The sequence below is a fragment of the Podarcis bocagei genome (assembly GCF_964188305.1).
Source record: "Podarcis bocagei genome assembly, chromosome: 2".
Classification (NCBI taxonomy): domain Eukaryota; kingdom Metazoa; phylum Chordata; class Lepidosauria; order Squamata; family Lacertidae; genus Podarcis; species Podarcis bocagei.
Window position 1 is genome coordinate 101,173,574 of NC_138126.1, and position 14,591 is coordinate 101,188,164.

The 14,591-nt window shown below is 43.8% G+C and overlaps 1 protein-coding gene across 1 annotated transcript in view; it reads left to right on the plus strand.

Annotated features, from left to right (window-relative positions):
* Positions 1–14,591, plus strand: part of FASN (fatty acid synthase) — a 67,448-nt gene that overhangs the window by 10,010 nt on the left and 42,847 nt on the right. The window contains exons 2-10 of the mRNA XM_081184509.1: positions 596–736; positions 2,810–2,962; positions 5,177–5,350; positions 5,804–6,004; positions 8,456–8,578; positions 9,936–10,051; positions 10,703–10,837; positions 12,702–13,161; positions 14,068–14,255. Coding sequence (XP_081040635.1) covers positions 610–736; positions 2,810–2,962; positions 5,177–5,350; positions 5,804–6,004; positions 8,456–8,578; positions 9,936–10,051; positions 10,703–10,837; positions 12,702–13,161; positions 14,068–14,255 — 1,677 coding nt within the window. The 5' untranslated portion in view covers positions 596–609. The remainder of the gene's footprint in view (positions 1–595; positions 737–2,809; positions 2,963–5,176; positions 5,351–5,803; positions 6,005–8,455; positions 8,579–9,935; positions 10,052–10,702; positions 10,838–12,701; positions 13,162–14,067; positions 14,256–14,591) is intronic.

Genomic DNA, 14,591 nt, shown 5'->3' on the forward strand with positions numbered 1-14,591 from the left:
AAGCAAAAATCACTTGCTGCCCAATAATATCTCGGTCAATTCATCACTAGTAGCACAAAATTCACATACAGCCAGATGTGTGCCCCTTTGCTACATTGCTAAATTTGCAGTTATCTGACTACAGCACACTAAAATTAATAAAATTATTTAGAAAAGGACAGTCCCTCAGGAGCACTGGTCAGGATGGAAGCCACCGCAATATGTTTGACCCTGTTACTATTGCTGGAAGTCATAGACATGACAGGGTGGATTCTTGGCCAAGGTGTTGAAAGGCTTTTTCCAAGTGTTACAAGATGCCCCAAGTGGTGCCACCTACATGTTGATATTGAATCATGGGTGGGGGCCCGCATGGAACAAATTTAGGCTGTGCATGGGAGGAGGAAAGGGAGAGAACGTTCAGCTGCACAGATAGAAATCATTGTACAGGTAGAAAAATTGCCGTAGTACTACGTTAGGTTCCACCCATAATATGGAATTATTATGAATCATGAACTCCTTAGGCTAAAGCCTTCTTCTACAAGTGCATTGTAATTTTCTTGCGTGACTCATTATTGCTGCATAGGCCTGATTTTCCTTTTCTCCACTTGCTGTCTAGAGACGAGTTGAGAGATGGAGGAAGTGGTGGTTGCAGGCATAGCAGGGAAGCTGCCAGAATCAGAAAACTTGCAAGAGTTTTGGGAAAATTTGATCAATGGAGTGGACATGGTCACAGAAGATGACCGGAGATGGAAACCAGGTAGGTCTAGTGATCTTGATGGCCTTCTCGGTAGTGGCACCCTCCCTGTGGGATGCCCTCCCATCAGATGTTAAGGAGTATAACATCTGAAGGCAGCCCTATATGGGAAAGCTTTTTAAAGTTTAATGTTTTACTATGCTTTATATATGCTGGAAGGGACACGGGTGGCGCTGTGGTCTAAACCACTGAGCCTAGGGCTTGCCAATCAGAAGGTCGGCAGTTCGAATCCCCATGACGGGGTGAGCTCCCGTTGTTCGGTCCCTGCTGCCAACCTAGCAGTTCGAAAGCACGTCAAAGTGCAAGTAGATAAATAGATAATGCTCTGGCTGAAAGGTAAACGGCGTTTCCGTGCGCTGCTCTGGTTCGCCAGAAGCGGCTTAGTCATGCTGGCCACATGACCCGGAAGCTGTCTGCGGACAGACGCCGGCTCCCTCGGCCAGTAAAACGAGATGAGTGCCGCAACCCCAGAGTCGTCTGCGACTGGACTTAACGGTCAGGGGTCCCTTTACCTTTATCTATATATGCTGGAAGCCGCACAGAGTGGCTGAGGCAACCCAGTCAGATTGGTGGGATACAAATATTAAGTTGTTGTTGTCAGGAGAAACAGAAACATTGGAAAGATAAACTCTAAGGGTTATTGAGTTGTATGACCTTTAAGGAACAGGAACCATTGTCAAATTCCTGTGCTCTCATCTGCATTCCTGGATGTCCTTGAGTATACAGTGGTACCTCGCAAGACGAATGCCTTGCAAGACGAAAAACGTGCAAGATGAAAGAGTTTTCCGTTTTTTGAGTCGTTCCGCAAGACGAATTTCCTTATGGGCTTGCTTTGCAAGACGAAACGTCTTGCGAGTTCTTGCGAGTTTGTTTCCTTTTTTTTAAAAGCCATTAATAGCTGCTAAGCCGCTAATAGCTGCTAAGCCGCTAATAGCCGTGTTTCGCAAGACGAAAAAACCGCAAGACGAAGAGACTCGCGGAACGGATTAATTTCGTCTTGCGAGGCACCACTGTATAGCTGAAAGTGACTTCAGCGGGAACTTCTGCCTCAGAGGTTGAATCTATCTAAATCTGTTGTTCCCAACATGGGGCACACGCTCCACAGGGGGGCAATTTGTTTTTTAAGGGGGGCAATTCAAGAATGAGTTACTAACAGTGAATGGCCTTTTACGCTTCCTCCACGTGAATAGGAGTTCACCTTTTGAATAATAAAAATTATATGTCATGGGGGTGGGGGGCAATAAGGATTTTAGAGATGCTTAGGTGGGGCATGGCCAAAAAAAGGTTGGGAACCACTGTTCTAAATTAATCCAAACAAATCTTTGTCTGGCTTTCCCCCCTGTATAAATAGAAAGCAAATAACACATACAAGCTCGGAGAATAGGAAAATAAGTTCCATGATGTCTGCCTTTACCAAAAAAACACCTAATTAAACTATGGTGCTTTTGCAAACTCTCCAGATGATATAAGCAACTCTGCAAGAAGTTTTGCGCAATAGCAAATAGAAATAGCAATAGCAGTGGCATACATAATAAGCACAACCAAGATGCAATTTCTAATCACAGAAGAAGTGATGTAGAAATAGCAGTGTTATACATAATAAACGGCCTTGGTCCTGTATATCTGAAGGAGCATCTCCACCCCCATCGTTCAGCCAGGACACTGAGATCCAGCGCCGAGGGCCTTCTGGTGGCTCCCTCATTGCGAGAAGTGAGGTTACAGGGAAGCAGACAAAGGGCCTTCTCGGTAGTGGCACCCGCCCTGTGGAACATCCTCCCACCAGATGTGAAGGAAATAAGTAGCTATCTTATCTTTAAAAGACATCTGAAGGCAGCCCTGTTTAGGGACGTTTTTAATATTTAATGCTGTATTTTTTTAACATTCAATTGGAAGCTGTCCAGAGTGGCTGGGGAAACTCAGCCAGATGGGTGGGGTATAAATAATAAATTATTATTATTATTATTATTATTATTATTATTATTATTATTAATATTATTTATTAGCAGCACAACCAAGATGCAATTTCTAATCACAGAAGACGTGATGTAATTTTTCTTTCTTCTTTTGAAATTTCAGGACTTTACGGACTGCCCAGGAGAAATGGGAAGCTCAAGGACATCAGCAAGTTTGATGCCTCCTTTTTTGGAGTTCACCCAAAGCAAGCTCACACGATGGACCCTCAGCTCCGACTGCTGCTGGAAGTCTCGTACGAGGCCATTTTAGATGGCGGTGAGCAAAGAGTTCTAGAATTCTGCTCCAAAAGTCCTATTAACATGCAAATCAATCGTGTACAAATTGTGTCGCTTGCACAAGATAACGTAAACTATTTACAGACCCAAAGCACACCAAACTTTGTTTTCAGGACAGCATATATGTAGGGGGACATGGGTTGGGGCAGGGAACCGAAGCAAAAATATTCTGTACACTGCCCAGGTTTATTCTGGCTTCCAAATCTTAAAGAAATAATCTAAATATGACTTTCCCCACTCTGTGACATGAGGGTTGGCAGTTTTTAAAAACAAAAGAGACTTTTGGAGGAATTCAGTGTTGCACTCTTCTGATTGTTACCCCCCATGTGCTTTTCTGGGGTGTACATGATCCATTGGAGCAAATTAGGGGGAAGAGGGGAGGAAACCCTGTTGTGCTAGTGGGAGCCCTTGCACTGGCTTCTGCTAAGCACAGCAGTTTAGTTAAATCCAGGTCTTTGCCGAGAGATCTAGCTTCTATTGTTTGTCAGAACACCATGACCATGCATTTTGATAAACTTACCTTGGAACTAAATGATGAAACCACTGCAGTGAAGGCCTTGACATTTCTGTGTCTTTTGAAATTAGTGTCACACCTTTGCAAAGTTCCCGTTGCAACATGCTTCTTGCAATTTTGACAGTGAAAGAAAGATTATACAAAAGTATTAGCAACACTAATAACTGGTATCAGTAACGATGGGTAGCAGTGTTGAAAAGACGTGTTAGGAAATGTGTCCACAGCTGACACGTCCCTCTCTGACAGAGCTGGGATCTCTTGAAGACACGTTTTCCAACCTCTTTTCCTATGTCCTCCAAATGAAGCCTTCCTGCTCATTGGTGTAAAATGGAGACATTAGAGTTTCCAATAATGTGGAAAGTTTAGATAAAACTTTTTGAAATCTTATGGCTGGCAGAGACAACACTTCCATTTTTTAGGAAGCTAAGTTGAAATGCATTGGTGGGCCTATGTTCTTATTCTATGTTCTGTTAATTATTTTGTTTTGTTTTGTTTTGTTTATATCCTGCCCATATCCGGCTGGGCTTCCATATAATGTTTATATGCTGGTTCCTTTTCTTGCAAGCTTCAATGCTTCCTACAAAAAATAAAATAAGATTCAATTATCTTAAGAATTAGGTTCATTTCACACATTTTCTCCTATATGTCACAGATGGGAGTCATAATCTGCTTTAGAGAGAAAGAGGATCACGTTCGCCAACATTTTTTATAATCAGCAGGGCCATCATGCATTGGCTTGTTGTCTTGTGCTCTTTGAACACATTTCCCATTTAACATACTCCCCACCCCCCGTTCAGCAATTCACTGCATATTTCAGGAAACAATGTGGGGTAAAGTTGTAATTTTTGCCTGTCTCTCTGCTTCGGGTCATTTCTGCCAAGAAAACTTTGTACTCAAAAGGCCGTGAGGGAAGGACCATGTTTATATAGTTGCGTTTTTTTTTAAAGATTCCAAGTATTTATATACCACTTTCAATCAGAAAGACTGCAAACAGGAAAAAGAAAGTCAAAGCACCTATTTCAGTAATATAATAGCCTGGTTCATATGATACACTAAACCAAACCTTGGCTTAGTGAGGACACACAAATGTTGGGCGTCCCAGAGAGGACCTTGCAGCCACTTTGCTTCTCCAGGGTCTTTTTTTTTTTTTTTTTTTGCTTCTGGACCATTGATTTAGCTTAGCATGAGAGATGACACAGAATGACAACACCTGTGAGCTTCTTCCCACCATCCTTGCCCACATCCTATTAGCTATGTGGTAGGGATCATGTGAGGACGCAGGTGGCGCTGTGGGTTAAACCACAGAGCCTAGGACTTGCCGATCAGAAGGTCGGCGGTTCGAACCCCCACAACAGGGTGAGCTCCCGTTGCTCAGTCCCTGCTCGTGCCAACCTAACAATTCAAAAGCACGTTTTCCTTACAAGCAACAATAGTTAAGATCTTTCATAAACTGCCTTTCTCCCCCTTCTTGTCCCTACTTCTGTGTCGTGGGTTGTGTTTCCTCCCCGCCCCAACCCTTTGGTTCATGGACCAAGCACTTAAGTGTCAAATGTTTCAAGTGACCTCATCCGTTCTTTGACAATTCCACACCCTGCTTTTCATTTCTCACCTCCAAATATTCAATGATATTTATTATATTTCTAATATTTTCTTTCATTTGGTGGCCTTCTCCCCTTTTAGGAATTAATCCAGCTTCCATTCGAGGCACGGACACAGGAGTGTGGATTGGTGTGAGTGGGTCAGAAGCTGGTGAAGCGTTTAGTGTAGACCCTGAACAGTTGCTGGGGTACAGTATGACTGGCTGTCAACGTGCTATGTTTGCCAACAGAATTTCATACTTCTTTGATTTCAAAGGTAAGTTTGCATCTATGGAGGGCCAATGGACCGATTATCTCATGGCAGGGCAGATGTTTGGTCAGACAGGGGAAGATGCAGGAAAGTTTGTGATGTAGGTGAACAGGATCCATAACAGTGCTGCAGAAGTCTTCAGTACAAAGAGCATATATTCTTGATGGATGTTTTGCAAATTCTAATGGGTGAATTACTATGGCATTGTTGAGAATCACAGCACTTGACAAATGTATTGAAACTCTTTATGAGTAGGCATGTGTGGGTCAAACCAGGACTGGAATTAATGTGCCACCATAGTTAACTTTCCTCTCTGTAAACAGAAACCTCTCCTGTTATCACATCTTAAAGGCTTTGTTCCCCAAGAGAACAAAAACTATGGCCTTAAGAAAGCTGAAAAGGCAAAACAACTGATGGTGGCTTGTTGTCTTCTTTCTTTCATGGTTTTCGTTCCCAAAGGACCAAGTATGTCCATCGACACAGCGTGTTCCTCTGGCCTCGTTGCTCTGGACAATGCTTACAAAGCAATCCGCAGTGGACAATGCGAATCAGCCCTTGTAGGCGGAGTCAATCTCGTACTGAAGCCCAACACTTCTGTGCAGTTCATGAAGCTTGGCATGCTTAGTCCTGAGGGTGCCTGCAAATCCTTTGATGCTTCAGGTAAGGGGTTTGTTTTCATATTCGGCCATGTTTTGGAAGCAGTCAGCAGCACTCCCATTTTTGAGGGAGTGTAAATCTTGGTCTTCTCTTGGTAAATTAAGAAGTCCCAGCTCTTTTCAGGATAACAAATATCGGAACTGACAACAGCAGTGTTCAGTTGCATGGCTTGTTCTCCTCCAGTAGCTAAACCGTTTGGTTTTCGCTTTCTTCATTCTCTGTTTTTATAAGCTTTCTGTTTAACTGGTCTCCAGAAAAGACAGAGAAGGCATCACTGTTCTTTCAAGGCTATTCTGCAATAATGAATTGCTTTTAATGGCTTTGTTTTGTCTAAGAGCTTCTTTGTGGGTCGTAGACAAACCAAGCTTGAACCGAACCAAGCAGGCATGGAAGGTAGCTTGTTCTCAAAGTACAGGAGTATTTTAGAATAATAATCTGTTCTTTTCCCAAAAGATTGGCTCTTTAATAAGAAACTAGGGAGATATAAATACCGTATTTTTCGCTCTATAAGACGCACTTTCCCCCTCCTAAAAGGTAAGGGGAAATGTGTGTGCATCTTATGGAGCGAATGCAGACTGCGCAGCTATCGCTGAAGCCAGAAGAGCAAGAGGGATCGGTGCGCTCTCCTGGCTTCAGGGATAGCCACGCAAAGCCTCTTGAGCACAGCCGGAGTGCTCCTGCCTCTTCGCTCAAGAGGCTTTACGTTGCTTTCTTGTTTCTTGTTTTCCTCCTCTTAAAAACAAGGTGCGTCTTATGGTCGGGTGTGTCTTATGGAGCGAAAAATATGGTAAATAACTTCTGGGAAGCTTAGAGGGTGATGTCATACAAAACATAGCAAAATGGAACCAAATTATGAATACATAATACTAGGCAGGTCTGAGAGGAAACAAGGAAATGTGAGGTAACCTCAACCTTGTTCTTTTTCCTTTTCAAATGAAAGTATCTTCAAAGTTATGTATCATTGGTATCTTGCACTAGTTTGAACGTTGCAGTTAAGTAAAACAGGTTCTTCACTGTGTGTGTGTGGGAAGACTTTTAACTAGCTAGAAAAATATAAATACACACATGGGCCTTTTTTTAAACTGACTGGCTGGGGAAGATCTTATCTATAACTTAATTGGATGATAAAGGTAAAGGGACCCCTGACCATAAGGTCCTGTCGTGGCCGACTCTGGGGTTGCGGCGCTCATCTCACTTTATTGGCCGAGGGAGCCGGCGTGCAGCTTCTGGGTCATGTGGCCAGCATGACTAAGCCGCTTCTGGCAAACCAGAGCAGCGCATGGAAACGCTGTTTACCTTCCCGCCGGAGCGGTACCTATTTATCTACTTGCACTTTGACGTGCTTTTGAACTGCTAGGTTGGCAGGAGCAGGGACTGAGCAACGGGAGCTCACCCCGTCATGGGGATTCGAACCGCCGACCTTCTGATCGGCAAGTCCTAGGCTCTGTGGTTTAACCCACAGCGCCACCTGCGATATTTTCTCTAAATCATTTAATCTGCCTGTTAGAATACTTCAGGAGCAAATACCTCAAATCCACATACTGGAATAAATATATCACCAGCTATATATATGAATAACAGAAGTACAGTTACTTTAGAAGAACTGCTAGGAAAAGTGTGAGACACACAGACAGACTGTTAAAACTACCACATTTTATATGACAACGATTTGTTTAATTTGTTTTCTTCTGCTAACCTTATTGATTCAAGTAGTTCAAGTGCTCAAATTTATTTGAACAGAGCATTATAATGAGATGTAATCAGTAAAGCTGTTATGAGCCTTATAAGTAGTTCTCACAGGAGTTTTTAAAATATTAAGTGGTTTTTAAATACCTTGAAATGAAATACTTAAAAACTAAACAAACAAGATATAAGACTTCCTTCCGCTTCTTCTCTGGGCACTTCCAGTTTGTCGTCATTTTCAGGTGGAATTCAGTCACATACTGGCTAATTCAGGTTGCACAATTATATTGCACAACCTGCTTCCCCAAAAGATCAGATTTTTGTATGATAAAGAAAGTGTTCTGGAAAGTGGGGAATAACAACTCTTACTTTGATGCAACGTCATCTAACTTCCACACGGTCAAATAGGAGTGAGTGCTTATCAAATAGGCAACACTGTCTGATCTCCCTGCAAACAAATCAGGATAAACGCATGTGCCTTGTGTAACGCTATTAAATTCTGTGAACCGCCCTGAGATCTCATGATGAAGGGTGCTATATAAATCTAATAAAATAAAATCTGCTTTGTCTTGATGCCTTTTCTCAAAATAAGTAGGTTGGGAGGTATTTGAGTGCCCAGCCATTTTAAATATGAATAAGGGCTATTTGATGCTGGCTTTTGTGTTTCGCTTGCTCAGCAACCTTGAGAAAGTTTAGCTAGAAACCCAACTATCTAAAGCGGATTACATGTGGGGTGGTGATGGTGCTTCTCATGGCTCTGGATTTCTGCAGGGAATGGATACTGCCGATCAGAAGCTGCTGTAGTTGTTTTCCTGACCAAGAAGTCCCTAGCCAAACGGGTTTACGCTACCATAGTCAATGCTGGGTGCAATACCGATGGATTTAAGGAGCAAGGTAAGATTTGTTTAAAATTAATATCTGGAGCTTGCGACATTCTAAGATGCATCCTGGTAGATGATGGAATGTAACCCAGTGGAGTTGGGTGAGGAATAGTCTCACCTTGTTCAGTTTGGGTGTTAACTGTTCTTTGCGATTAGGAACATAGGGAGCTGGCTTATACAAAGTCAGACCATTGGTCCATGTAGCTCAGTACTGTCAACACTGGCCAGCAGCAGCTATCTAGGGTTTCAGAAAGGGGTTTTCCCTGGAGATGCCAGGAATTGCATGTGCTCTGCCACACAGTTCTTGCCCTTCTTTAGGAACTGATGGTGCATCATGGTGCTTATCTCCTCTTCCCCCTCCCCAACAAGCCGTTTTCCATTTTAAAAAAAAACCCCAACAACATCCTTTTTGAGAAGCAACAACAAAAGTTTGTGTAACTGCCCGGATATTCAGTTAAAAATATGGAAGGCTAGATAGCGTGCCTGAAGTGTGGAGGGAATGGCAAGGCTGAAGGCTGAGCAGCGTTCAGTTTGCTGGCACGCATATCTGTCCATTTCCTTGGGAAAGCCGGTCTTACTATGTGGCCAAGGCACATGCTGTGAGCTCACTTATAATACGTCCCTCTTCATCCCATGTGGGCTTCTGTAGCAGAGTGCTTCAGCTTAGACCCAAGCAATCCATTAAAGAGACAGCATCTCTGACTTAAAGCTGAATGAATCCATATCCTTTGTTGTGAAAAACGAAGGTGCGTCCCAGTGACTGGGTCTGCCTTTCCTTAGATTTTGGAATGCGGTATAGTCATGTGTCATCTAGGGAGCACATGGAAAGCACAGCTCTCTTGGGTGTTAGCGGTGATGGGGTGGGGAAGGTGCTTCTGAAAGTAGCCTTTGCAATTTACAGTGTTGGATGCTCAATGTGAAATTTGTGGCATCCTCCTCAAAATGCATAGCAGCTAGGTGGTGCTTTGTTCAAAGCACCTTAGGAGAGCCTTATTCCCTGATCGAACTGAAAAACCTCCTGAATCAAAGCTCACAGACAAGAGCAGTTTGCTGAGTGGGGTTCAGCCGCTAGATTGGACAGGCATAAGCCTGTTGTGCCCTCCTGATGCCCTGCTTCACAAGTCTGGAATGTGGGATCAGACTTGCAAAGCAGCGCGGGACTGGCAGGGGCAGTCTGAGAAGCAAAACATGCCCTTGAAAAAACTGTGCCTGGTGAAATGGTCTTCCTCGCCCCGCCCACTAGGCCTCTGACCACTTTATTCAGCACATGCTGCACTTAGAGGCAAATTCTGCCAAAGCAAGATTTAGTTCACAACATATGGATAATTTCCTTGTATGAACCCAGGAATTGACCATTCTTTTTGCTTCAGGTGTAACGTTCCCCTCTGGATGGATGCAGCAGCAGTTGGTCAGTTCCCTGTACAGGGAGTCTGGGGTTAAGCCTGAGGAAGTGGAATACATAGAAGCTCATGGCACAGGCACCAAGGTTTGCCCTCTCTCCATGTCCCCTGTTCTGTCTCTCTTTTCTTTCATTCAACGCTAGTTTCTTTTTAGTTCTATATTATTGTAGTTTGTTTGGGAGCAATTAGATTTCCCATTTGCCGCTTTGCTTTCATAGACCGGCAGTTCCCATTTGACGCTTTCACTGGATATAATAGGTTACCTCCTCTCATCTCCACTCACTCCACGATTCCTCTCAATATATTTCAGAAACGTTGGGGTTTGCACCCTGGTTTCACAGTGTTAAATTCCTCCATGGGAACATGTGTGGGGAGGCCAGGCCAAGACATTTTGGCCCCTGAGGCAAACTCCAAAATGCCGTTCACCCCTCTCATTCCAGGGAAGAAGAGATGAGTGAAGATCTAAATCAGGAACAAGGGTGGGGAGGAGACCAGCAGCACCTCCTGTTCACCAACAGGGGGTGGGGGCTGCCAAGGCGATGGCAGATCTGGACTCTAATGAGAAAGCCTCAGCCATTACTGCCACCGTAGCAGCAGCAGCGGGCATTGTATTCCTTTCCCCACACTCAGTTGTACACCTGCATACACAGCTGTTCAGAAAAAAATCTGACAGAGCTCACCAGACTTGAAATCTATCCAGTAGCTCCTCCTAACTTCCTGTCTTTCTCCGTTGCTAGGTTGGAGATCCTCAGGAAGTGAACGGCATCGTCAACGTCTTTTGCCAATCAGATCGACCACCACTGTTGATTGGATCAACTAAATCTAACATGGGTCACCCAGAACCTGCTTCTGGTCTTGCTGCCTTAGCAAAGGTAAAAAGAAAAGAGAAGTTGATGTCTATTCGTTAGTGTTGGGCAGGAGGGAGAGAGAGAGCTGTTGAATAAAAATCTGTTGGGGGACTTCAGATTTATCCGTTGTAATTAGGGCAAATCATGTGGGGGAGGGGAAAGTAAGAAGGTCACTTGGCAGGGACCTCAAGTTCAAGGGGGGGGGCTGGTCTCAGATGTAGTTAAGTGTTAATCTTTTGGCATTATCAAATGCCAAGTTTCACAACTTGTTTTATGGGCATCAGACCAAAATGTGACACACATTCTGAGTTGCAGATTTAAGTAAATAAGAGGTGATTTGCTAAAAGATCTTTTTGCTGCGTAACTGATCTGGATTTTGTCATATTAAAACATTAAAATGTCTGTAAATATTAATAAAAATATTTTCGTTCTGATTAGACCGCAACAAACAAGTCCTCTTAGATCAGCTGGTTATGTAAACAAACTACTCACTCTTTGGGGGAAGGTTTGGCTGCCTTATTTTGTTTCCGTTTGTCATTATTTTTAATATTTATGATGGCTAGGGGCTTCAAAGGCTAGAAGAGAGCGGGCCTTGTTGTAAACCAGGCATTCCCAAACTCAGCCCTCCAGATGTTTGGGGGCTACAACCCCCATCATCCCTGACCACTGGTCCTGTTAGCTAGGGATGATGGGAGTTATAGTCCCAAAACAGGGCTGAGTTTGGGGATGCCTGTTGTAACCAAACCAATGCACAGAGGTAGAGCTGCGCAACTTGGTCCCTTGGGATGAAAGGAGAGTGATAAAGTGGTGAGCAGAGGGAAGAGAAGGGGGGAGGGAGGGGAAAAGACAGAAGGAAAAGATGTCTTGAAGAGTCTTTCCTTGGCTTTGTATGCTGTTTGTGGCTGTAGGGTTCAGGGCAGCTGGGACAGATATAGGAAGCAACAGCTGCAGTGAAGATTTGTGACCTCAAGAATATTTGCTTGCCTCAGCAAATAAATTGTCCATTTTCTGTCATATTTATTCATCTGTCAAAGGAAAATGTGCCTTGGTGGTGCATTCATTGCTATGCAAAATAATGATGGCACAAATAGTGCAGTCCTCTGCATATCTGCTTATGAGTTCCATTGAGTACATGGGGCTTATTCCCAATTAAGTGTGCATAGCCAGTCTCTGAAGCCTAAAGCATTGAGTCATTGCAGTGCAAAACCACAATGGCTTTGTTTCACAGAAGCTCTGTGGATTTTGTTTGCAGCAGCAGTTCTTTCACAATACACTTGCCCCGTGACACCCATCATTTCAGCATCCCTGATCAACACGTTTGCTTACACCAGTGTGTACAGTTCTGAGCCAGTCAGAAAGCACACATTTTAAAACGAAGAGGAACGGAACCTGTGAAAAGTGGGAAAGAATAGCTGGATGGTGAGAAAGCCAAATGTGTGGAATGGTCATTGCAGATAAGGATCATAGCGCCAATACCTCTAATCAACCAACTATAATTAATGTGTCACAGCGTATGATACAGCAAAATTTAGGGATTAGATGAGTGGGAGCTACAATTTGAGAAACAGGTTCTGGACAAGCATTCTGACTTGCCGCAAGGCATTTATCAAGTTACTTCACCATTCTGAGCCTTAAATTCTCAGTAGAAGATAATTCTGACCTGCCAACGTCTGAAGAATTGATTAGTCTGATAATTAGATATGACACAAGAAAAGGTGCTAAGTGAGGATACATGTCCGGTTTCTATATCAGTAGATTGAACTGCAATGATTATCTTCTAATGTGAAATTTGATTCCTGAGGATCTGAGGTTTCTATCCCAAACTATGCAAAATATGCATGACTGAAAAATGTTCTTAGCCTGCACTGTTATGTTCTCTATTTCTCAGGTGGTTCTCTCTTTAGAGCATGGTCTGTGGGCACCCAACATTCACTACAACACCCCAAATCCAGATATTCCTGCCTTACAAGATGGTCGTATACAAGTCGTTACTAAACCAACCCCCACAAAAGGTCACCTTTGTGGTATCAATTCCTTTGGCTTTGGAGGCTCAAATGCCCATGTCATTCTGAGGCCCAACGAGAAGACATCTTCCTCCCCGGAGACTCATAATTTGCCACGATTGGTGCAGTTTTGTGGAAGGACTCAAGAAGCAGTAGAAACGTTAATAGAACAGAGCAGAAATCTGCAGCAACACACAGCACTTCTGAGCATGCTCAATGATATCTCTGGGATACCAGTGTCATCCATGCCTTATAGGGGCTACACCTTGATTGGCAGCGAGAGCGATGTGAAGGAGGTTCAGAATGCTCAGTCCTCAGGGCGGCCCCTGTGGTACATCTGCTCAGGTAAATTGCATACTAATCACACATGCACTCTCCTTTTGTTTGAGCCTAGATTTCTAATTTTGCAAAGTTTTATGTCGTGCCAAATAGCCTTATGATTTATTTAATACAGTCATAAAGCTGAGTAGCTCACACCGATTATAGCAGGCACAGACACACACACACATAGAAAGAGAGAGAGATTTAGGAAAGTGCCACTGCTCAGTGGCAGAACATCTGCTTCACATGCAGAGGGTTCCAGGTTCAGATCTCCAGCATCTCCCTAGTATGGCTGTGAATGTTCCCTGTCTGAAGCTTTGTTGATGTGGACAATACTGAACTAGATAGACCAATGGCAGTAAAAGGCAGCTACGCACACCGGTCGTATGAAATGATGCTTCTAGCTAGCTAGAAGCAGTGCTATTTTTCTAGAAAAAGAAGTGCTAGAACTCACCATGAACACTTCCAGTGAACCAGTGTGGTGTAGTGGTTAAGAGCGGCAGACTTGTAATCTGGTGAACCAGGTTTCCTTCCCTGCTCCTCCACATGCAGCTGCTGGATGACCTTGGGCCAGTCACTCTTCTCTGAAGTCTCTCAGCCCCACTCACCTCACAGAGTGTTTGTTGTGGAGGAGGAAGGGAAAGGAGATTGTGAGCCGCTTTGAGACTCCTTTGGGTAGTGATAAAGCAGGATATCAAATCCAAACTCTTCTTCTTCTTCCCTTCTTCCGTTGTTCTCTTATAATGGCAATGGTGCCCACCTGAGAGGTGCTGGAACTGAGTTCCAGCTGGAAAAAAAAGCCTGGCTTGAAGGGTTTCATATCTTTTACATCTGAAGCACTCTCAATGTCAAAATAAAATGTCACATTCTCATGCTCTTCACATACCCAGCAGCACTAAAAGGTACTCCTCTGCTTGTTCCATCCCATAGGCATGGGCACCCAGTGGAAAGGAATGGGGCTTAGCCTGATGCAGCTTGATCTCTTCCGGCAATCCATCTTGCGTTCAGATGAGGCTCTGAAAGACACGGGCCTGAAGGTGTCCGATCTACTCCAGAGCACGGATGAGAACACTTTTAACGACACTGTCAATGCTTTCGTTGGACTTGCTGCTATTCAGGTAAGAAGGAAGGTTTGTGCCTTTGCTTTGTGCCTCCCATGAAACGGGACTCTTCTGATGGCTCACTGTTTTCCTCATCAGTTCTAGTGATGTACATCATGTAGACAGTCATCTTTGCAACCCACCTTTCAGCCCGGGATCACTGGCAACTGGCTCCAGTTTCCATGCGAAAGGCTTTGCTTTTATTCTGGCACTGTGTAGAGGAAGCAAAATGGAAAGAGGAGCATTTCTGAACACTCCCATTTCACCTTCTGAGCTGTCCTGTCCTTAGCCCTTTTAAGGTGGCCGTGTGCGGATGTGAGACTTTACAACACCTCCATGCTGATTGCTTATACC